Raw genomic sequence first — 23,387 nt, forward strand, 5'->3', positions numbered from 1 at the left:
TGTGGCTTTATTGGTAAAATAACACCGGGACGTTTGGGGAAGGGAGCGAGATCGAGCTTCCTCTGATTCATTCTTTTGCCTTTGCTATTTTTCCTCTTCTTGCAGCTTTTTCCCTTTGATAAAACCACCGACAAGAGTACCAAGGTAATGTTTAATCACACTTTCCGCAGCCGGTTTTCCTTCTTAAAGCCTGGTCTGACATAAAACCAGATAAATCATGCTACATTTCCCTCTTGTACAATAAGGGGCTTGGACTTGATTTTCTCTTCATCCTTTAATCCTCACTAGAATCAAACATGCACATTTTAGTGATTGCAAAAGCATTTTGTACGACAACACTGCGCAGAAAGGTTTGCTATGCTAATAATTAGGTATCTTCTATGAAAAAATGGACTAGAAATTACTTAAATGGCAGCTAAAAAAAATTCACGATTACTTTAAAAGGATAATATCTGGATCATTGAAAGCAAAACGTAAAGAAAAGCGTCTGCAGATCTTTCTGATATTTAAGGACTTGAATGTTCAGAGTTCTCGGTTCTGATCTGCTTGCTGTCTGGGCTGCAGGTTGAAGGAGATTCATCTGAGGACACCAAACTGCTGGAGCTGGACGAGTCTCAGAAGAGCGAGCACACGGTTTTCGTAATGCCTCCAGAGCCTCCGGCCGACAACGGATCTGAACCTGCCCCTCGATACACGTAAAGCTTTACGGCCTAGCATTGCTAAAACCAAAGTTTAAGACCAAAATGTTGACGTGATCTGATCAATTTGATTTCTGGCAAAGTGACGACTGGCTCCATTTTTGCAAAAATATATTTTTCCCAGTCAGTCTTCTTGGAATTTCCTTTCCTTTCTTACTGACTGTGTGCAGCAGCAGGTGGGGGAGGGGCATCGCTACTCTATATTGCATACAACAAGAGAACATTTCAGTCACTCTATCACTTATAGGATGGAAAATCTTATTCAGTCCCTCCAGTTTTTTTTTAATGGAAAATCAACAGATAACCTACCAGTACATGTTTTTCTGCTAATGCATAAATGTGATTTTACTGATAAAATAGTTCAAGTGACTAGCCCCCCCTGCTGGTGGAAGTGTTTCTTACTTTTACTTCTGCAAGTTGTAGTCTGTGGTTAATATGACGAGAAACACAAGATCAAGCAACTTGAGTTCTTTAGAGAATAAAAATGTTTGCGTGTCCGATCTGCCTGCTGGTTATATTTCCTCATCTCTCTCTCTCTCTCTTTTTTTTTTTTTTTTTTTCTTCCTACATTTAGATTTTGGACGGGGTTTTAATGAGGAAAAAATAAATATTGCAAAATTCCATGCAAATATTTCTAAAGTGGCACCACAGAATTATGGATTTGATTGCAAAAATAATCACTGAATTCTGCTTAGTGATATTTTAAAAAAATAAATAAAAATGTAACTCTTGAAGTTTGAAACCAGGAGGCTTTTCTCCCCCTCCTCCCTTGTGACGTTAATGTTCTTCTTTTCCAGATATAAAGGTTTCCCCAGGCTGCAGCTGAGTCTGTTTGACCGGCCCAGAGAGTTGCGTCCTGCGCTGAGCACCAGAGCGGCGGGGGCCAGCCTGTCCAGCAGCCCTGCACTGCTGGCCAAGAGAACCAAGCAGGTACTTGCACAGCAGACACTGAAGCGCTTTTGCCACTTTTGAGGCTGTCAAAACTCAGAACGCCTTTTTTTATATCCCTGTTTAACAGGAGATTAAGCTGGCCTGCAAGCTGGCGAAGCGTTTCTACTCCAACCCGCCGCAGTGGGCGCGCTGCCTGTTCAGCCACTGCTACAGCATGTGGTTCATCTGCCTGCCTGCAGGCGTGCGGCTGGCCAAGTCCAAGAGCCGAGCCATGCAGCTGGCCTACAACGTGCTGCTGAGGATGAGGGCCACCGAGGTGGAGATTCTGGACGAGGTAACCGCTCCGTTCTCATGTTTGTTGAAAGTAAAAATCGGATGGATGTTTAACGGTGCGGCTTGGTTCTTTGTGTTTCCGTGTCAGGTGTGCTACAGAGTGGTGATGCAGCTCTGCGGCGTGTGGGGTCTCCCCGTTATGGCCGTGCGAGTCCTGGTGGAGATGAAAAAAGCCGGAGTTCATCCCAACGCCATCACCTACGGCTACTATAACAAGGTTTTATTTCTGAAGAGCGCTTCATGTGCTTCGCAGATCTCTCCTCGTTTTTGCTGAATCGTTCGTACACAGAGACAAATCAAAACGTCCTCGTCCCTCCGTCCGCAGGCCGTCCTGGAAAGCCCCTGGCCGAGTCGAAACCGCAGCGGCCTCTTCATGTGGACCAAGCTGCGCAACGTCGTCCGTGGAGTGGCCCAGTTCAAGCAAGTCCAAAATCACACATCGTCCAAGAAGAAGACGCCCACGATAACGACCACAGGTGAGAAACGAACGTCTCTCATCCGTTCTGTCCAGGGACGCACCGATTGCAGCTTTCTGGCCGATCAGCGATATTTAAAGGCACGTTTTATTTTTTATTTTATTTTATTTTTTTCCGCCTGAACCATTAGGTGTAATCCTAATTTAATCTGCTTCTGTCGTTTTTCAGGTCTGGGAACATATGGTAAAATGAAACTGAATATGGATTATAGTTTGATTTTCCAGATTTTTCCTTTTCTTTTTTTTTTTCATTGTTCTAAATGTCAAAAATCTAAACTTTCATGAATGCAATCGTTTCCACTTGGATCTATTAGTTTGGAGATGCATTAACTTTGATTTGCCCAATCACACCTGGATGAACTATAAACACTTTGTGTTTAAGTTTAGTTGGTTCTCATGCTTCCTGAGTGAACACTCCTTAAAAAAATGATCATTTTGCTGTTTGTTTTTCATCTAGAAATCTAAATTGAACTTTGCCTTTGGCTCTTAAGCTAAACAAACGCTACAGCTGCTATTTTAGTAGTCGGACTTTGAAGAAATGAAGGTGATCCAAGTTAGTTTGGATGCAGTTTTTCATCATTGTCGGACCTGCAGATAATAAGATCAGGAAGTAAAGTTCACGCTCACGCAGACAGAATATGCAGCAAAATGCTTGGAGGAAGAGGGGAATCTAGAAATGCGAGTCTGGAAAAAGTGACATTTTTTGGAGCCCTATGTAATGTTCCTCATCATCCTCCTCCAGCTGCACCAGGAGAAGAGTCCGGAGCCACAGATGCTGATAATCTGAGCCACGGAAGCGCTCACAGCTCCAGTGAGGTGAACGGCGAGGAGCACAACGAGGACACAGCAGACGGCTGCAACACAGGAACTGAAGGTCTGGACCTCTGAAACCTGAAGCAAGTTAGAAAAACCTGTCCAACCTTTAAATGGATAAAGAAAACATGAAGATACTATGTTTTAATATAGATGTATATTTTAAGTTTTGACTGCAGCCTGGTGTTTTCTAACAGGAAGACAGTCTGATCAAGGATACGGTTCTAAGGATGAGCTGCACCAGGAGCTGGCAGAGCCTTCACCTACAGAGGAGCATTCAGCCGGCCAGAGAAACGCCGATGAAAAGAACCTTGACGGTAAAACGAGCTGCTTTTCTCAGCCCGATTTAACTTTGATATTCGAGTGTAAATTAAGTATAGAAAGAGAACATGGAGTCGGGCAACATATTTAGTTTTCCAGAGTCTTTCAACAGGAGTTTTATGGACCTCGTGCTACTCCCTGCCTCACCTTTAATACAAAAGATGCACACAGTTGCAGTTACTGTAACGCTACATGTAGCATTGATTTTTAGATGCACATTCGTACGCGCGTCTTGTAAAATAAACATGTTTCCACCAAAACTAACCCCTGTTGATTCAGGGAATGGCCATACTGAAACGCGGAATCCACCTTACAAGTCGTAACTGGGCGTAGCTGCTTTTGCTCCCAGTTAGAAATCCAACTTTGGAGTTGATTTATTTATTTATTTTCTGACTGGGATGCCAGAATTTCTCAGTTCCGACTCCAACTGGAACGCAGCATGACCCGTCAGTGTTTGTTTTTGCCTCCAGGTGGCGACATTGCAGGCTCAGTGGACAGTGCAGTGGCCGTGGCAGAGCCCCTCAGTCCTGTCGATGTCCCCTCACCCGTCCCCAGCATTGTTAGGCTCTCCACTGGAAGCTTTGATGGTGGCAGGGAAACCAGTAAGTCAGCTTTTGTGAACTATTTCAACCTTTGAAGCCATAAAGTGATTTTAATTATCGCAATTTTAAATTGTTTGCAACCCTGTAGAGCCCGGCAAGCTGTTCCGGAGTCTCAGTAAGACGGACAGCGTGTCGCTGCCGGATCCTGACGCCTCGCTGGCAGCCGGGGACGCCCCGCCGCCGTCCCAGCATCAGCGACAAAAAGCCTTCTCGGAGCGCAGCTGCAGCTTCAGCGTCGAAACCCGCGCTGGGATGCTCCTGGAGCAAGGCGTGGACCACATGGCCAGCCAGATGGGCGCGGACGCCCGCATCCTGGCCGCAGCGCTCTCGGGGACTCAGAGTCCGCCGCCGTACAACAAGTCTAAAGGGCTTTTCGAAGACCTGGAGGAAGAGCCAGGGGAGGATAAAATCCCTTCAAAGGAGGAGGCCAAAGGAGACGTTAAAGATGAGGAGACAAAGGTGAAGGTTACCGAGGTCAAGAAGGGGAAAAGAGAGAGGAAGCAGACAGAGTCAAACGAGGAGGAGTCTGGTGCGCGAGCGGCCACGCTGGAGAGGGCCGACGTGGAGGCGGGGGCCGACCCGCTCTCCCTCATGGTGTCGGCGAATGAGGAATCGGCGTCCGTTAGCAGCCAGGATCCCCCGCGCTCCGTGCCTACCGTTGTGTCCCGCAACCTGGCCGAGGAAATCGAAATGTACATGAGTCTGAGGAGCCCACTGGGGTCGAAGTCCTCCAGCATGGAGCTGCAGCAGGGCCAGGGGGACGCCTCCGACGGGAACCAGCCCGAGAAGCCTCTGGAGCGGAGGGCCAGCCTCCCCGTCCCTCCGGTCAAAAGCGCCGGCAGCTCGCCGGCCGACACGCCCAAACGCAGCCCGAAGACCGTCACTCGCTCCAAGACTTTCGCCGTGAAGACGAAAACGTCTGCGAGCGCTACGGCGAGCCCCGCCCCCAAGTCCTCCTCGCTCACGGCGCTGGTTAAGTCCTCGCAGGCCGGATCGCTGGGATCCGTCATCAACACCTTTTCGGGCATCAAAATGGACTCTTTGCTGTCGGGAGCCAAAATCGATGTGCTGAAGTCGAGCATGAAGCACGCGGCGAATGTGGGCAGTAAAATGTGGGGGGCCATGGCGTCAGCCTTTACTTACTCAGACGACGAGGTGAGTCCCGGAAAACAATCTTCTTCTTTGCTATTTAATTTGGATTGGGAGCCACTGAATACTAGCTGCACTAATCTTGCTATTTCTTTTAAAAAATAAGATGTTAAAAATGGTTTAAAATACAAACTCCATACTCATTTCTTTTGGTTTTGATAGTTTCATTGTGACGCTTCCTTCACATGTAGCGAGTAAATCATCTGACCATTCACAGCAAGAAAGTCTAAACCTGAGAATAGATTTAACGCTGTTTTATCACAGTTGTTGTCAAAGAAAAACTAGATATTAGACAAAATTGCAATCCATCAAATGTATTTCTTCTCCCAACTGCAACATAAAAAAGTGTCTTAATTTTGACTTTTGGCGGCAGGATGAGCAGCCTCAGGGCGCCGGCGGTTTCCCAGGCGGTCTGGATGAACACATGTTGTCTTCACATGATTTGGACGAGAGTCCCGAGAAGAGAACCGTCTCCGGTCTGGTCGCCAACGGCCTGAACCAGAGCAGCACCAGCCTGGGCAGCAGCAGCGGCAGCAGCGACACGGGCCGAGGGACGCAGCAGACGCGTGAGCACGGCTCCGTAGAAACGATAGCAAAATGCAGATCCGTTCGGTTCATTCGGAAGGTTTAAGTCGACGGCGTGTGTTTGTGGCTGCAGATGCAACTCCGGGGCGCGCGGGCCGGGGCCCCGACTCCGAGCAAGGCTCCTCCCACCACGCCTCCTCCTCCAGCATCTACCAGAACTGCGCTCTGGAGGTCCGGCCTCCACAGAAACGCACCCGTCTCTTTAAGAACGCTTCGTCCTCTGGAGTAACGACTAAAATGTTTCCGCCATCAGGTGCTGATGTCCAGCTGCTCCCAGTGCCGCTCCTGCGAGGCTCTGGTGTACGACGAGGAGATCATGGCAGGCTGGACGGCGGACGACTCCAACCTGAACACCAGCTGTCCGTTCTGCCGGACGGCCTTCCTCCCGCTGCTGCACGTGGAGTTTCACGACCTCCGCATGACCCCCGAGTACGACCCCCGACCCACCGCATGACACCGCTTGAACGTAGAGCCAAAGGTTGAACTTTTCACTTTTCTTCTTTCAGTTTTTATATGAATCCGAGTGCATCCGGAGAAAGCATTCACAGCAGCAGCACTCAGCCCACCGCCAGCAGCTTGGCCGACATAAAGACTCCCGACCTCATCACTTTCTCAGAGGAGGAGACGAAGGAGACGCCGGACAATTGTCCTGCAGTTCATAAGAGGTACGGCGAAACGTGAAGGTCGCCCATGAAGCTGTGGGTGTTAAACCTGGAGATGTTAACATATTGTGGGAATGGGCTTTTAGTGCGGAAACTGGACCATGTCATGTCCATCTGTCCTTTGTCGGTCAATCCAACCCTCAACTTATTCATCCGTTCTTCCTTTTGTCCATCCAGCCTTCATTTTATGTCGGTACATCTCTCCTTATATTTACCCATCTGTCCTTCATTTTATTCATCCATCCATCTGTCTATTCATCCTACATTTTCTCCATCCACCCTCCATTTATTCATCCATCTGTAACCCAAGTTACATTCTAGGATTATTAGGATTTGAAATAATCCAAATTAAAGTCAATCCAAGTGATTTCTTAAAAACTAGGTTCGTCTGCTGGAGGAGGTGGCAAATTGTAAAAACACAGAGACAAGTAGATGGTGCAAAATCAGTGAGTTGTATTGATATTTACAATATATACAAATTAGTCCACAATTTAGAGTTCAAATGGGTTCCTTAAACCAAGGAAGTCAATCAGTCTTTGTTGATGATGAAAGGGAAAAAAACAAAAAAAAATAATAATCTAGTTCCTTCAGTGAAAACTTGTTGGGCTGAATCTCCAACCAGTTCGGAAGAGTTTCCTCAGATAATGGGCATTGTATTTCCGGATCCACTAACGGTTAGCTCGCCAGTCTGGTCAGCATGAAGCCAGACAATCCGTGATGCATCTTAAACCCTTCAGCCACTCCTTGAGCGGAGGGGGCGGGGGGAGATCTGCAGTACACCTGGCCAGTTCCCTCTTGACAAACCGTGATCGTTTCAACGTTTAGCCGAATGTTCACGTCTGCACGTCAGAGTCCGACAGTGTCTCCTACCTAAGGTGCGATTCAGCAGCAATATAAGCCGTAGCTGTCAATTTAGGACGCTGACATGCAGCTGTCACATGACGTCAAAACCGCGCGAGAACAATGATGTTCTCGCCTGGTTGGTGTTGAATAATTAAGGAAAGGAGGATTTTAATTAACCTTTAAATAAAAATAACTAAAATTAGATCTAACAAAATGGAAAATAAAATAAACTGAATCTAATATAGAAAAATTATCCTGGTTACACATCCATCTTGTGTTTTTTTGCACATAGACTTCAGGAGAAGCATCTGTAATTATGTAATTCAAAACTAGAGGAACTTTGTGGAAGACGGCTGCCGTTCCTCATAGCCCCCCTCCCCTGACTCCTCTTGTTCTTTGTGCCTTGTCCAGTCTGGTTCCAGAGCCGGTCCAGTCGGACCCCCTTGGCCTGCTGGTGCACCCGGCAGCAGGGAAGCAGGAGCGAAGCGGCGGAACGTCGCTGACGCGCAGCAACAGCGTCGGAGGTCCGCTGCAGAGCCTGGACTACACCCTGAGGCCCGGACACGGCGTCTCCACCACCAGCCTGCCCTGCAGCCTGCACGAAGTGTCGGTCAGTGATTATTAAGACACACAGCCGAAGGTCGCGTCTACACTGGAACCGATTGGTCGGATTCTTTGCGTTTGTCAGGATGGCATCGGCAAAAAGCGTCCAAATCCCAAGCCGGTGTCCGTCCCGTACCTGAGCCCTCTTGTCCTGCGCAAGGAGCTGGAGACCCTGTTGGAGAACGAAGGAGACCAGGTGCAAATAAAATCTCTCGGCATTTTTCACGCGTCGTCCATCGTGAAACGACACTCGGTACTAAAACGGGATGTTCTCTGTCCAGGTCATCTACACCCACAAGTTCCTCAGTCAGCATCCGATTATTTTCTGGAACCTGGTATGGTACTTCCGCCGCCTGGACCTCCCGTCTCACCTGCCGGGCCTCATCCTGACCTCTGAACATTGCAACAACGGAGTCCAGGTTCAAAACAAGCTACTGCGAATTCACTCTCACAGTTTAACCACATTAAGCCTTGAAGTATTCAAAACCCTTTAACTTTGTCATATTTTAAAAGTTTAACACGTGTCAATGCAAAGCTAAGTAGAAGTGACTTACCCTGGATTTTACTGAGGGTTATGAGAGTGAGAAAAATCCCTAAAAAATAATGTTTGTGGTTTAAATAATAACATAAAGAGTAACAAGCTGTAGTGTTTATGTAACAAGCTTGTTGTTTCTGCAGCTCCCCCTGACGTCTCTGTCTCAGGACAGTAAGCACGTCTTCGTCCAGCTGCTGTGGGACAACATTAACCTGCACCAGGAACCCGAGGAAGCGCTCTACCGCCTCTGGAGGACCTTCTGTGAGTGCATGCAGATATTTACAGCTTCCACTAGAGGGCACCAAAACACAACCACTTACTAATGCCTCCTTGAACAGGTTAGGGTAGGTCTATGGGCTATACAAAATCATTCTTAGACGGTGAGATTTTTATGAGCTGTTTTAGGGCCTCCTGTCACTTTAAATCCAAATAAGCTGCTGCAGGCCACACCCCCCAACTCGACGTTTACACTCGCACATGAAAATGGCTGCAAATAGACGTGCAGTTGTACAACCGTACATCTTTGCAAAGCGTTAGTCGAGCCTCCCGCACAATCAGCAAGAATGCAGCAAGTGGTTTCTTAATGGTAAGTCAACAACAAATCACTTGTCTTTTCCAGCAGTCAGTGAACAGCACGTGCAGCAGTAAACCCAGCTGACCAAACGTGCTGGAGCTACGCTTGGGTTGCTAGGTGATGGTGCTGTCCCATCGCATTTAAGACCCAAACGGAAGGCAAAGATGAGCAAAATGTGACTTTTGCATTTTAGGTCCCATCTAAATTCTCACCGTCAAGGAAATTCTAACTGGGTATTGGCACCAATATGAAGACCTTTCAGAGACAAATAAAAAAAAAAAACAACTATTTCACCTTTAATTTCCTGCATGATCAGAAGAGGTCAGAGCTGAGTCTGTTTCCTGTTTGTTGCTCCTAGTGGAGAAAAGGGGGACGTTAGCGCCAACAGATCACCAGGAGATCCGGACCCTCCTCAACACCGTCGTTAGAAACATCCAGACCAACGACGTCTACGGTCCCATCAACCTGCTCCTGCGGGAGATCAAACGCCGTCCAGACGGCGTCAAACGGCAGAGGTCAGCCTCGTCGCTTTTCTGTTTTAAGGCTTGTTTGTGTCCTGATGCGTTAACTTTCTCCTCTGAATGTCTCTCAGGAGCATTTATAGAGAAATTCTGTTTCTCTCACTGGTGGCTTTGGGACGCGAGAACATTGACATAGGTGAGTGACGCCTACGGACTAATGAGTTTTACTTTCTGTTAACTGAATCATATCAGATGTAGCTTTTAACTGACATTGAAAACCTCTCTTTAGAAAAACCCAACTTTTGATTTGAGTATATTTAATAAGGGGGGAAAAAATGATGGTATGATTTATTTAATAATGACCAAAAACACAGTGCATACCAATAGTCTAATAATTTTTGCCATTTTGAATGTAATAACGTTGAAGCTTTTCAGTAATGTACCAAAATGTTTTCGCTAATTACATTGACATAATACTTTTTATATAAATAATTACATTCCTGGTTGATCAACAGGGAGCATGTAGGTCACATGACCATTGTTGCAGTGATTCATTAAAAAAAAAAATTATGAATACCTTTTATTTCAAATAATTTCATAGCAATTTTTCTCCCCGTTCCAAAAAAAATAAAATAAAATGGACATGAATCAAAGGTGGGGTCTTTTGAAGAAACTTCTCTGATTTTGCTGCTTTGCCTCCTGCAGAGGCCTTCGACAGGGAGTACCGGCAGGCCTACGACCAGCTGAGCCCGGAGCAGCTCAAGTCTCTGCACCGCATGGACCGCCCGCCCAGCGCCAGCGTCCAGTCGTGTCTGAAATGTTTTGGCGCCCCCTTCATCTGAACGACGGTTGCATCTCACTGGTCATCTGTGGCAGAGGGGAACAGTGAACTTTTTAAGCCTCTCCCTTTGCTGAACATGGTACTTTAAAGCTGCTTTTTTGTTTTGTTTTGTTTTGTTTTGTTTTGTTTTCTTTGTTTTCAAGCCGTTGCTTTCGGGTTGGAAATGTTTTTTGTTTGTTTTTTTTGCCTCCCGGGACGGCGTGAGCCGCTCTTCTTTACACGTGGCGTTCAGAAATACTCGTTACCCAACAGAATGTTTTGTCTGCCCGCGCCGCAGTCACTTCCTCTGTCCTGTAAGTTCCCCCAGATCAGGTCAGACGAGACGGATACGTCCCAGAGTGCAGAACCAGACTGTTCTGTATTTGCACTTTCTAAAAGCAGACAATAACACATACTGAGCTTCACCACCTGTATGTACATATTTCTCATTCAAGTGAGAAATCTGAAACCAGAGTTGCCTTTTTTTGTTGTTGTTGTTGTTGTTGTTGTGTTTGTTCCTTCCAAGTCTTAATGAATCCTGGAGACGTTGAAGTGTAAATATACAAGCTCGTGTTTGTTTCGGTGACCGAGGCTGCGGACAATCACTAAGTGTCAATCACTAAAACGGATTCACAACATTCCAGATCGCCCTGCAGCCGGGAGCTCGTCTTTCACCAGTACCGATCTCCGCAACATCACCCGACTCCTGAACGCAGGAGTGCCACACTACTGATCCCCAAGCAACACAGCCATGCTAACGCAAGCCAAGCTAAACAGCAGCTCGGTTTGCTTTTAATATCTGCCTCTTTTTTTTTTTTTTCAACAGGAACTTGCTGCACTAGTTGCTCTAACGGGCCTTATTGTGGTAGAGCTGATATGTAGTTGGGCCATTCTCTTTTTCCTGTATCAAATAAAGCCGTCACGTCTTTCTAAAGTAAAAAAATGCAATGAATTTCAAAAGTTTTCACACTCTTTGTACTTTTTACATTTGCATAAAGTAGTCCATAATTGAGAAGTGGAAGGAAAATGGTGCATGGGTTTTCAAAATGTTCTTCTTTTTTTTAATGAAACTCTGTAAATTGCTGCGTTAGTATTCAATTACAGCTGTGCATCCTTTTTCTTCTACTTAACATATATGCGCGCCTCTCTGCTGGTCTATTACGCCACATTTAAATGAAGTAGTTTGAAGTTTGGCGCCGTGATGAGACGAATCCTCCCGCCAGGCGCTCTTATCACACACAGACTGGACGTCATTTTAGTCGGCCCGGTCCCCTTTCTGAAAGTAGCTGCGGAGACCAGAACTTGTTGATTACTGCTGACGCTCTGCCAGGAGTCTCTGAGGCGACATTCCACTGAATGCTGAAGCATGAGGTAAATCAGATTAGTGCTGTGATGACCTGTTGGGAAACGGGGCCTTAGATTGAACTATTTTTAGAGCCGAGTTGGGAGCTTGACCTGTACAGAAGAAATCGTGTAAAATATTCCATTTGCACTGCATTAGAGTGAGATCTGAACTTAACCCATTGTGATGATAAGATTAAGCCACATCGTAGAGCAAACAAAAAAAAACTAATAAAAAATTCTCAATTATTTATTTTTGTATTATTCACATTTGGATTGCAGATGGATTGGTAATGTATAATTTTTATAACCAACAGCATCCTGTTCCCTTTAAATGCATCTTTAAGGGGTTCCATCCTGTACTGACTATGTAAATTAGTTTTTCTTGGTTGTACAGAGAAGACTTTTTTTTTTTAACAAATGAAAGTGATCTCTTACCATCCTGTGGAAAGAAAATGAATGTCTGTCCTTAAAAGCGCTGCAATAAATGAATTTGTGAACTGATTGGAAACAAAGTCGTGTTTTGGTCAATTCTATGGTTCCTACTTTTTTTTATTTATGTAATCTTTATTTTTCACACATACATTTCCTGCAAATTTTTCAACAAATATTATATATTTTTGCTGTTGATTAAAAGATCCCAAAGCGATTCATCTATGCATCAGTCTTTCCATCCTTCCCTCTTTAATTTATCCCTCCATCTGTCCAATATTTTTGTTTGAAAACATTTAGCGCATGTGGCTTTCCATAAATTATTTCTTACAGATTAATTAGGAAGCGCTAATTTGCTAGACTGTTTTGTAAACTTTCAGTTGAGCAAAGTTTATCATCTGTGTTGTAGCTTTGGTTATGGACAGGAAAAAAAAAAAAAACTTTTCATGTCAACTTTTATATTCATGCTCTTATTTTGAAGTGACTACAGACTCCAGCAGTTCCGTTTCCACTCATCCCGTTTTCTTTTCTCTGTAGCTGGATTGAAAACAAATCTCCAGTCCTCAAAGTCCAGTGTTCTGCTAATTTTCAATACACCAGGTTGAAATGGTCCAACTATCTCCACAGCATGTTAAAGTTTTCCAAAGGTTCTTCTAATGAACCATGGAAAGGGTTAAAACATAAACACTTTAGTAAGCGGAAGAACATAAGACAAAATCTCATGACTAGACAGGGAACGGAGGTCATTTCTGTCTAAACAAAGCCAACTTAAATTCTGTAAAAAAAAAAAATCATTTTTTAAAAATGTCACATTTTATTTACTTTTTGAATATTTTGAGTTCTCTTTAAGAACTTTAACTGAGAAATCACACAAAGGTAGCTGCAGCTGTCACCCTGCAGCTACAGCACAAAGAGAAACCTCGACTTTGAAGACGTCTGCACAGCAGCAAACAACCGTTAGCAGAAATTCCACAGCCCTCTCATTGCCTCAGTCTGAGGTATTTGAGAAAAACAGGGAAAAAGGTCCAATTTCACAACTCCTGTTGCATTTCTCTCAAGAGACCAGCAAAAATGCATAAATCGATTTGCCCCATAAATGCCTTAATACAGAAGAATGGTGCTAAATTATTTTCTCAGAGCTACTCACTCACTAACTTTTTTTTTTTTGTTTTTTTTGCAACATCTGGAAAACCACGTTGTGTGTTGCGCCAACAGTGAAGCCTCCTGATGCACTTTGTGTGGGGTTGCTTCTCATCCAAGAGAGTTGGCTTGCTCACAACCCCTGCCAGAGAGCACGGCGTTGTCTGGAGGATCCAGATGTGTTCCAAGAAGGAGTTCTTCCAACAATCAAAGCTCAGATTGGGAATAATCTGTGTATTTTCCTGCAGGATTCAGATTTAATAAGAGAGGAATGGATTACCATTATATGAGATTTAGACTATAGTTAATATGAAATATGCCAAAGCAAATTGTAGAAATTACGAAAAAAAAAACAAACAAACAAAAAAAAACGTTAGTATAGGGTACTAACGTTTTTTTAACGTACTAACGTTTTTTTTAACGATTTCTTCTCCAATCGCATTTTCTGCATAAGTATACTTATGCAGAAAATGCGATTTCTTCTCCAACATACCATATAAACATTAAATAAATTGCACAACATTGGTGTCACTGAAATTTCTGAGGAGCTGACATAATATTTTTGAACCTGGATGTCAAATGAATGCTATGTCTAAAAATAAGCAGCAGAAAACAAAACATACAGGAGTTTTGCATAGAACAACGAAACATGGTGATAGTATGCCTATTTTCCCCCCCAGCCACAGGTTTTTGTTGCATCAAATTATTCACGCCACCTAAATATTAAAATCTGTCGGTACAAAAAATAAGCAAATTTGTGTTGATAGTCTTTTGCATACATAAAAAAGAATTAACTCCTGTAATTATTTAAAAATAATTAAATGAGTAGTGATTAAAAAAACCTAAGTAAGATTTTCAGCGCCGTTTTGTTTTTTAGGTTAAGCGTTGTTATAGTTGCTAGGCAACAGGACATAAACTGAGGTGACTTCCGGTTTTCGTGGTTGAAGAAGGATGCGGCGAATCGGCTCTTGAAATTGGACACACCCCTTAATTAAATCAACTGGAGTAACAGGTGTGTATTCCTGGCGTTGGCTTCGGGTGTTTCTGTGTGTTTCTTCTTCTTCTTCTTCTTCTTTTTTTAATTCTAAGAGGAAACAGAGACGAAATGTCACAACGACGGGCGAAAATTGAAGCAAATACTGAGAACAAGCACCAGTTGAGTCGGGAAATGCGACGGAATAAACATGGACTTTTTATCCAACAGATTGAGAAAGAAGGTAGATGGCAAAACAAAGGTGTTAAACACCAAGCTGGAACATCACTTTTAATTTATTTTTTAATTCCTTTTTAGCACAGGACCGCATGAGGCACTTGGAGTCCAAACTGGAGAGTCTGCTGGCAACAGTTGACAAAGTGTTTAAAGTGGAGCTGATGAAAATGCCTCCTTCTCTTCAAAATACTCTCGTAGGGGATCTGATCAGCCGTAAGTCTTTCAGTTATGTTTTCCACTTGATCTTATTAAAAAAATATACTTGAAATTGATGTAGCTGAACAGTCCTGTTAAAATTCCTGCAATTCTCCAAACTTATTGACAAGGACTTTATTTTGATTGTTTTTTTTTTTTTTGGTAGCAAACAATAAATGCAAAATTGCTGTTTTATGGGGTTCAATCCCTCCAATTTTTGTTGTCTTCTGTGATAGAGGACCCTTCAGCCAGTGAGGTGTCTATAGCCATTCAGGTGAGTCTTTCTTCCCTCTATGCTTCATGGAAAAAGACTTATTAAATAAATAAATCCCCCCCTTTTTTTTCTTCTTTGCAGAATGAATCCCGTGAAATGGCTCATCCCCTCAAGCGAGTCCCCAGGGGACCACGTAATTCCTTGTTCTCTTCATGCATCTGATATTCCACTAGCTGCTGTATTTTGCCTGGCATTTTATGATTTTTGCGCTTTTCATTTTCAAAGTAAAATCAACCGATTCTCCGCCAGTGTTGTCCACCCCAGTCCAGAGGTCTTCTGCCAGGAATCCAAAGGTGACACGTGAATCGTTTGATGTAAAACAATGATTCAAAATGGGATTTTCATTCTTTTTCACTGCTGTTTTTTGTTTTTTAGGGTGGGAAAACAACGGGCATAAAAAGAAATAGAACTATAGCTACCAGCAACAGCGCTGGAAACCTCAGGTAAGACCTGAACGTCTGTGAGGTTGTCGAAACCAGATTGAGACCGAAGGTCAAGGAGTTGCATGTGCTTCTTTTTCCTACAGGGCTTCTCTTGCGACGGTCAAACGAACCCAGAGCCATCTGGCGAGTCGCAAAACTGCCGATCAGCCAGAACAGAAACAGAAAACGCCTAAACTCAGGTCTGTCCTTATTGTCTATACCGCAGGAAAAGTAATCTACCACTGATGAGCCACCGCTTTATTGGGTTCTCCTGGTGACGGTGCTGCATAGTTAATAAGTTATGGGTCTGTAAGACAGAGAAGCCCAAGATGTGAATGTTTTTACAACAAAATAACAGTCAGAATGAGATTATTGGGAACTTGAGGATTATTTATCCATACAGGTCGGTTCTGTCTGCTGGTGAGCTGTCTGGTTCAGTGGCAGGGTCTGCAGCCTACATCACCGTGACGACAGCGGAGGGACAGGTAAAAGTACATGCTTGTTACTTGCAGCTGTAGACCAGTGTTTCTCAATCCTGGGACTCGCCTACTTCATGTTTTCTGTGTTTCTGACTTCACACACTTGGATAAATGGGTGATTAATGGGCCCCTTTGTGGAGGAGATGATGCAATCATTTGCTTCAGATATACTGGAGCAGGGAGATATCTAGGACAGTGGGCCCTTGAAGATAAGGGTTGGAAAACAATGCTGTAGAGCACATGCGTCAAACTCAAGGCCCAGGGGCCAAATCTGGCCCACCATAAGTTTTTTATGTGGCTCTTTAGACTCTTAAACAGACACAAATGGAGTCTTCAGTTGTGCACCTAAATTATTTTATCAAATTAAAGCAGCCTTTATCTGTATTCTGCCAAATTAAATTGACATGAGAGGAAGTTATTTAACTTTAAGAACTCGTCGAATGCAGAGACGCTTATTTATTCATATTTTAACAGCTTAAGAGGTAGTTTTATCAATAAATTTTGCCCTTTGAGTATGTTCATGATCTTTATGTGGTCAGAAATAAGAGTTTGACACTCCTGCTGTAGAGGAAGAAAAAGTGTAACTTAACATCTTGTTGCACCTGAATCCAGGCTACTTGTTGCTTTGAGTCTTTCTATTAATGGAAGGATCGATAAAACTTGAGTGAAACAAATCAGAACTAATGTAGCAGAGCTACTTCAACATGCTGTTTTCGGAGATTTCAGTATAAACTGAGGGACATGAAGCTCCAAAGTAGTTTTGGTTTTTAAAATGTTTAAATTTATTTTTAACCTGCATATTGTCAGAGGTTTAATGCCGTTTCAGATTATAGTTTAAAATGCTTTTCTTTTGAAATTTGAATTTAAATAATATTTTTTTTAACATGTAAAGTTTTTCCTTCTTTCTAGATGTTGATGTTTTCTGAAGAGACAAAGGAGAAAATCAACTTGGAGTTGCTCGATGATGTGGCTTGGTGCCAGATTCAGAAGCTTACGGTGAGCTCTTTATGATTTACAGCATTTCCACATTGAGTGAATTGAAACCTTGTGCAATAGTAGTAATCATTCATTCTTCCTGGATTTGGGAATTTCAGAGTCTGATGGAGTATTTAGCACAGCACAGTCACATTCAGTGATATTTGACCTGGACCAGCCTGCTGGGCTTGACTTTTTTTTTTTTTTTTATCTGCCGTCTGCACAGTCGACTATAATGTGTAATATTAAGAAATATAAATGTCATAGTTTGATTTTTTATCTAATAAAGTTTACTGGTGATACCGTACGATTGTGAAATCTTTTTTAATCTGCCGTCTGCACAGTCGACTATAATGTGTAATATTAAGAAATATAAATGTCATAGTTTGCTTTTTTATCTAATAAAGTTTACTGGTGATACCGTACGATTGTGAAATCTTTCTTTCTCCTAAATGTCCTGCAAGGTCTTTTAAAAACGGACAGCTAGTAATTATGAAAATCTTTGTTTTCAAATGGGCTGACTGGGGACATTGTGGGCAGAAATGGGCTGCATAAAAGCTGTGCTGCATTTTTGAACGTGAAATGAACTAAATGTCAGATTTTTTTTTTCTGTATATTTGTGTAATAATGCAAGGTAGTGGTAATGTCATGCTGCAGGGATGGTCAGCTGCATCTAAACCTGCAGGCTCTCTTGTATCGATGAAATCTGAGTGACGTCCCCTTATAAGTGACGTAATACAACTTATTGGTCAGATATACGACTATTTGTTTAAATGTTCAGTTTCACTGGCATAGGATTAAAAGTTTTAAAATGACGAGTGGAAAAACAGAAGTTTATAGTTCCAGTTTATTTTCTGAAGGCTTAAACAGATTAGCATTAGTCAAGTTAATTAGTCAAGACATTTATGCGAGGAAAAAAAGATCACAGGGAAACTTTTGCAATAAAAAAGCAACAGTGCAGTTTGCTTAACCTCTGTACTCGGACGTCAAGCATTTAGCGCTAATTAGGGACTTTGTAGTGAAATGACTTCAGCTGTCTGAATCTGGAGTGAACTGTTGTTGGGAATGAAGTGACTCCATCTCCACCTCCACAGGCTCCTCGGTTTGCGGCTCAGTGAACGGGGAGTTTTTGTTCTCTGGTTGTTCGCTGCCGGCTGCGGACGACTCGTTGTGGATGCTCATCCTCGGGTAGAAAGGACCGACCAGCCAGTTGAGCGGCGTGTTGTTGACCAGGTAATCCATGACGTTGTCCAGGGACTCCTTCATCTTGCCCAGCTGGACCCTGGTGCTGGTTAGCACGCTGTCCGGCAGCTCTCCCAGCACCTTGGCTCGGCTGAAACCGTTGTACATCTGTGCTGTCGAATGGCTGAGGGACAGCGCCTCCTGCTGGATGTGGTTGGGGAGTCCCTTCAGGCCGGAGACCAGAACGAGGCAGGTGGTCTGCAGCTGCTGGGTGAGGGAACGAGCGAGGGCCAAGGTCCGAGACTCGATCACCTGCAGCGAGAACATGATTTAAAATAAACATTTTTGGTTTGGTCTTTTATCAGTTTTATAATAACTGCCTTGAAGTAAAACCTACAACACATATTTGGAAAATGTATAACTAGCATATGAGAACCAGTCATTAACCTGGTATGAAGAAAAAACTGCTTCAGCAGCAGAAGCAGTTAACATCTGAGGCAGAAATGTGTTTTAGCCCTAAAATAATTTTAACTGCAAAAATCCATTCTTTTTACTTTTCTTTGAATCTCACTAAATGTTATTTTCCCAGTTAGATCATGTTACTCCAATAAAAGAGTAATTTCTATTTTCACATGTCTTTCTGAGGGTGTGGCAATAAATTTTAGTGGCTTTAATTAAACGTAAGCCTTTCCCATCATGCTAGATTTAAAGGCTCTGAGCGAGTTGGCTCTGCCTCCTGTTCTGGACCTAAATCCTCCTGGAACGACTAGTAAACCCTCATGATGCAACCAAAGCTCCTGCGCAGCATAATAAGTGGTTTCATGTAAGACACGGCCAGGACGCTGAGAGTTTCATTAATTATCCGTAAAGCTTTTACATGAAGTCCTAATGTGGTGAGAAGCCAAACAGGATAAATGTGTTCTTCCTCAAGGCTCCAACTGTTAGCCACCTGGCTGGTTTTGGTTAATCTGAGAGAAATTTGTTCAAATCAACACGGGGATCCTAATTGGTTGGCTTCCTGTGTGAATTACCTCCGCATGGTGACCATTCTCCTTGGTCGGACTGCCGGATTTCCACGGGACCAATACGTTCAGCTTGTCGTTCACCATCTGGTTAGCATTGTTGATGTTCTTTCTGCCGTATTCCATCTAGAGAGGGGAAAGATTTAATCTTAGAATCGGGATTTTTTTCACACTTTAATTTACATCGATTCTCGTAGCATTAAGTGTTAAAGTCTCACCAGGTCAACAGTGGAGTTGAGCTCGGAGATGAACCCCATGCTGCGCTCCTTGCCCTCCTGTATCCTGGCCACAGCCCTGGTGTACGCTCTCTTCCTCAGCTTGGTGGACAGGCAGCCCAGGCGGACGTAGTAACTCTCTTTATTTTCGAAGCCTTTCGCGGCTTTAGCCTCCAGCTCTGTCACGAGGCGAGGGGAAACAAAAACACACTATATTTAGGTGCCACAAGCCACTGCATATGCAACGTTTTTAGCCATGAAAGTAATAAATCAGTATTAGGAAGCCTGAGCTGTACCAGAGTGTCACTCTGAACAACTCCTCATTGTGTTGCTGGTGGAGGGAAAAAGCAGCTAATGCACATTAGCATTTATCTGATAAGCCTGGTTTTCTGGGAACCAAATTCAGACCCATGATGCAGTTTTATGTAACTGCTAGATATTTTTTTTTTAGTTGTTTACAATGTTGGAACTGTATTGCTCATGGTGGCAGCATGCTACTTCAGCATGCTACTCTGTTACATTAGCTCTGATTTGCTTGTTCTTTTTATAGACTTTAGATCTTTTTTTTTTTTTTGGTTGAGGCGTCACATGTTTGGACATTTATTCCCTCTGGGTTTGGATCCCGTGCAGCTGGAAGGATTTTTGGTCTCAGTTTTTTTTTTAAACTTTTGAACAGTTATGATGCGTAACTATGGCAACAAGGCATTTTTTTTGACAGTATAACAAATGGGAGCATCTGATTTACATCTCAAGCACACATTGCAATTTTCTTTCCCCTTCATAACTACTTGACATGCTGGCCCATCACATAAAATCCCAATAAGATGGAGGCTTTTGGTTGCAACGTGACAAAACATAAATCAATAAAGGTGTCTGGATGTTGTTTTCCAAGCATTTATCCAATAACTTCCACTCACCAAGCTCCTCCTCTGACAGAGGCAGATACTGCTCCACCAGGCTCTCGGACGTAGTGAGGGCCGTGTCCACTCCGCTGCTGACCAGCCGCACCACTCTGCTGTCCAGCACTGTGCTCACACTCCCGCTGAGGGCAGCCTTGGTCCTCTCCATCCCGTCCTGGACCGCGCCCCGGGTCTTTTCCACCACGGTGCTCAGTGTGTCAGAGACGGTGCCCTTGGCTCCAGACACGTTTCCCGTCATAACATCCTTAGCGGTGGTTACGACATCCTTGGCGCTGGAAACAATCTGGGGGAAAAGGAGAGATGGGGGAATTTAAAATTTTTTTTTTTTAAATGACTGAAGCCAAAAGTGGAAGAAAAGGCATGGGTCAACATGATCAATGCTTTTTTTTTGGGGAGATTAGCTCACATCAGTGTTGTGCAACTGGGCTTGTTGCCATACCTGGTCAGAGGGCTGGTGGAGGATTGGCAGAGTTTTCTCAATCTTGTCCAAACCTTTGCAGGCCAGGTCATTGGCAATGGCAACTGTAGATGGAGCAAAAGGGAAAATTTATCGTGAGACTTTCTGAAGCAAAAAACGTCGAGATAACCTGAGCATCCCTTAAACTTTTTCACACTTTCTACTTTATAACCAGAGATTTGAATGTGTTTTAGTGGGATTCTACTATAGACCAACACAAATCAGTGCATAATGGAAGCAAAAAGTTACATAGCTTCCATTGTATTTTAGTCCAGTTTACTTTGATATGCCAAAATAAAACCCAGTGCAACTACTTGTTATCTAAGTATTTAACACATCCAAAACCCAAAAGGTTTGATGGGGAGAATAAATAACACTGCACCAATCCCCAATAATGCTAAACATGGTTGTGGCTGCATCATGCTGCGGGGATGCTTTATTTCTTCTGTTGTGAAAAAGAAAAATGGGTGCAACTAAGTCCTGTCCAATCCTGGAAAAACACTTGAATCTTTATCACTTTATCTTGTTTCATCAAAACAAAATCCAAATTGAATATGAAATCTGAAGAATTCTAGAGTTGTGAATACTTATGTAACCTCTTAATGAGGTGAAAGATCAACTGGATTAAGAGTCAGGAGTCTGGGCTAACCATCCTGTTTCAAATTCCAGCGACGTGACTCAGCAGAACAGCACATAATGACCCTCAAGGTTTCATTATGCGTTGCTTGTCCTCTAATCTGTCTTACTCTGAGGCTCCAGCTTGCCGATGATGGGCGAGGCCGTGGTGAGGGCCACAGAGGTGATGGTGCGGACCCCTTGCTCCGCAGCCTCGCACACACTCCTGATATAAGGGTGGTTGTCCTTGGTGTTTGAGTACACACTGAACACCAGGCTGTAAGTGGAGCTCACCAGAGGGAGGCTGGTTACCCTCTCCACCACACTCTGTGAGCAAATGCAGAGAAACACAATTTAAATTAATTTCTTAACACTGAATGAGTGAGATTTTTAGTGTGCAATACATGAGGATGTTTGTTTTCTTAATGTTTGAGATACAGAGTGAATGTCGACGCGCTGTTTTGCACCAATCTCTGCTGGTACCACTGCTGCAGACCAAAAAGCCTTGTGTTCATTTTATGCCAACCTGAAGTATTAATTACCCTGTGTTGAAAGGGTAATTAATCACCACAGTCTTTACCAAACTCACCTGATTTGGCATAACTTCAGCTGCTGCCATTTCTGCTCTCAGAAATCTGCAAAAACACATATTTAGACTTACTTTAACAACTTTTCTTCTGAAGAAATGCAAACAAAGCAAAGACCATTATAGGAATAAGCAGTTACTTCCGTAGTACAGCGTTTATTAACCGTAATTCCGGTATCTGTTTAAATACCACAGCTGAAAACGGGTTGTTTCTCAATAAAGCGTTAAAAAAAACTAACAAAAAAAACCTTACCGAATAAAGGCGACAGATAACTCACAAATGTCACTTTCTTCACCGGATGACCTGAACGAACCAACAGCTGCTGTATTTATTCGCTCTGGGAAAAAAAAAAAAAAATATCGCGAGATGAGGCATGGCGCTGTGACGCAATGATTCTAGAACAAAGGTGACTTAGAAAAGGTGGAAGTTCAGAGTAATGGGGGATTTCTTCTGAGGCAACAATGGCGATTCAGCAGGTTGATTGCATGAACTTTCACCTGTCAGCTAACGAACAAAGCGGTGACAAGTGAAATATTTTAACATAAAAAATGTGAATTGTCAACCATGACGGCAGGTGTTATCCATTTAGAAACTCGATATAAAATAAAATATAAAATTAAAACTTCCTTATTTGTGAAGTTGAAAATCAAAGTCACTGGTGTTACTACATTTTTACACACACCTGTTGAAATAGGTTTTAATGACTGGATACATTTTTAAAATATGATTTTAATCAAATTAATCTGTTATATGTAATAAATAAAACAGACAAATAAATAAAATACCTCAGTTTCTGATACTATCCATGGGCAAGCAGGTATACCACATTTCATCCATGGATGAAAATGTACAAATGTCTTAACATCTTTGTTTCACTTTGGAGGATTAATTCCTCTCTCCAGCAGTCATTGTGTGAGAAGTGGGGTCCACCCTGAATAAGTTCCCAGTCACAGATCACAGACCCTATTTAGTTGACCCACATATTGAAAATCTATCAAATATTTCTAATCTTCATCAAATAAAACATCTTACAACTACAATTATTACATTTATTGCTCCTAGACCTCTAATAGACCCAAACACTTGAACATTTTCTTTTTCAAAGCTGTGCATGGCTCATTCCCATCCTGAATGAGTTTTAATTGTAACAAATTTTATTCTGGGATTCTGTTACATAAGTAAAATTCTAGAAACTTCTCCTCTGGGGATTTTCTTCTCATGGTTTGAGCTCACAAGCTTCCTAATACCCCAGGTTTGAGACGAAAATCTCCAAATACAGAGCATTAAGACAGAATACTCTGTGAATAATAGTTTAGTGTTTTTCCTTATGACTAACAATAATAGTGTAAAGACTAGTGATCACGTTTATTGCTGGTTTGAATCATACAAATACAGCTAATAACCTAACTAAGCATGATGCATGTTTTTTTTTCTTCTTCACCAAAACACTTCTGAAAAGTGTGGTGTGCATTTGTATAATCAATCAATCAAATTGTATTTGTAGAGCACATTTCAGCAGCAAGGCATTTCAAAGTGCTTTACATCATAACAAACAC

At 43.0% G+C, this 23,387-nt stretch overlaps 3 protein-coding genes across 6 annotated transcripts in view; 2 read left to right on the forward strand and 1 right to left on the reverse strand.

Annotated features, from left to right (window-relative positions):
* Window positions 1-12,217, forward strand: part of dennd4c (DENN/MADD domain containing 4C) — a 40,266-nt gene extending 28,049 nt beyond the window's left edge. The window contains exons 14-34 of one of the 4 annotated variants that reach the window (XM_016675225.1): window positions 106-144; window positions 565-695; window positions 1,496-1,628; window positions 1,717-1,923; window positions 2,011-2,139; window positions 2,248-2,398; window positions 3,140-3,271; window positions 3,405-3,527; window positions 4,002-4,133; window positions 4,222-5,288; window positions 5,656-5,848; window positions 5,941-6,038; window positions 6,121-6,296; window positions 6,374-6,532; window positions 7,784-7,982; window positions 8,061-8,171; window positions 8,257-8,394; window positions 8,654-8,771; window positions 9,443-9,599; window positions 9,677-9,741; window positions 10,251-12,211. In XM_016675225.1, the coding sequence (XP_016530711.1) occupies window positions 106-144; window positions 565-695; window positions 1,496-1,628; window positions 1,717-1,923; window positions 2,011-2,139; window positions 2,248-2,398; window positions 3,140-3,271; window positions 3,405-3,527; window positions 4,002-4,133; window positions 4,222-5,288; window positions 5,656-5,848; window positions 5,941-6,038; window positions 6,121-6,296; window positions 6,374-6,532; window positions 7,784-7,982; window positions 8,061-8,171; window positions 8,257-8,394; window positions 8,654-8,771; window positions 9,443-9,599; window positions 9,677-9,741; window positions 10,251-10,387 (3,795 nt within the window). In that variant the 3' untranslated portion in view covers window positions 10,388-12,211. Of the gene's footprint in view, window positions 1-105; window positions 145-564; window positions 696-1,495; window positions 1,629-1,716; window positions 1,924-2,010; window positions 2,140-2,247; window positions 2,399-3,139; window positions 3,272-3,404; window positions 3,528-4,001; window positions 4,134-4,221; window positions 5,289-5,655; window positions 5,849-5,940; window positions 6,039-6,120; window positions 6,297-6,373; window positions 6,533-7,783; window positions 7,983-8,060; window positions 8,172-8,256; window positions 8,395-8,653; window positions 8,772-9,442; window positions 9,600-9,676; window positions 9,742-10,250 lie in introns of all 4 variants that reach the window. The other 3 variants (XM_007559912.2, XM_007559914.2, XM_016675227.1) reach the window with 3 other exon arrangements.
* Window positions 12,218-14,203: 1,986 nt separating this feature from the next.
* Window positions 14,204-17,140, forward strand: cdca9 (cell division cycle associated 9). The gene is made up of 11 exons (XM_007559917.2): window positions 14,204-14,290; window positions 14,368-14,495; window positions 14,570-14,701; window positions 14,920-14,957; window positions 15,039-15,090; window positions 15,183-15,250; window positions 15,333-15,400; window positions 15,484-15,579; window positions 15,783-15,864; window positions 16,768-16,854; window positions 16,953-17,140. The coding sequence occupies exons 2-11, from the start codon at window positions 14,384-14,386 to the stop codon at window positions 16,992-16,994; spliced, it is 777 nt and encodes a 258-aa protein (XP_007559979.1). The 5' UTR covers window positions 14,204-14,290; window positions 14,368-14,383; the 3' UTR covers window positions 16,995-17,140.
* Window positions 17,141-17,662: 522 nt separating this feature from the next.
* On the reverse strand, window positions 17,663-22,188 carry plin2 (perilipin 2). Its single transcript, XM_007559918.2, has 8 exons — window positions 22,084-22,188; window positions 21,834-21,879; window positions 21,376-21,571; window positions 20,612-20,694; window positions 20,170-20,455; window positions 19,256-19,431; window positions 19,047-19,163; window positions 17,663-18,327 (listed from the first exon to the last, which is right to left on the reverse strand). The coding sequence occupies exons 2-8, from the start codon at window positions 21,861-21,863 to the stop codon at window positions 17,863-17,865; spliced, it is 1,353 nt and encodes a 450-aa protein (XP_007559980.1). The 5' UTR covers window positions 21,864-21,879; window positions 22,084-22,188; the 3' UTR covers window positions 17,663-17,862.
* Window positions 22,189-23,387: the final 1,199 nt, after the last annotated feature.

This window comes from Poecilia formosa, unplaced genomic scaffold, assembly GCF_000485575.1.
Source record: "Poecilia formosa unplaced genomic scaffold, Poecilia_formosa-5.1.2 Scaffold111, whole genome shotgun sequence".
NCBI classification, from domain to species: Eukaryota; Metazoa; Chordata; class Actinopteri; order Cyprinodontiformes; family Poeciliidae; genus Poecilia; species Poecilia formosa.

Coding starts and splice junctions, on each gene's coding strand:
- cdca9 (XM_007559917.2), top strand. CDS start 14,384: ATGTCACAACGACGGGCGAAAATTGAAGCAAATACTGAGAACAAGCAC. Junction 14,958..15,038: donor AGGTGTCTATAGCCATTCAG/GTGAGTCTTTCT, acceptor TCTTCTTTGCAG/AATGAATCCCGTGAAATGGC. Junction 15,251..15,332: donor CTTCTGCCAGGAATCCAAAG/GTGACACGTGAA, acceptor TTTGTTTTTTAG/GGTGGGAAAACAACGGGCAT.
- plin2 (XM_007559918.2), bottom strand. CDS start 21,863: ATGGCAGCAGCTGAAGTTATGCCAAATCAG. Junction 19,164..19,255: donor TCAACTCCACTGTTGACCTG/GTGAGACTTTAA, acceptor TCCCCTCTCTAG/ATGGAATACGGCAGAAAGAA. Junction 18,328..19,046: donor AGAATGGTCACCATGCGGAG/GTAATTCACACA, acceptor TTCTCGCTGCAG/GTGATCGAGTCTCGGACCTT.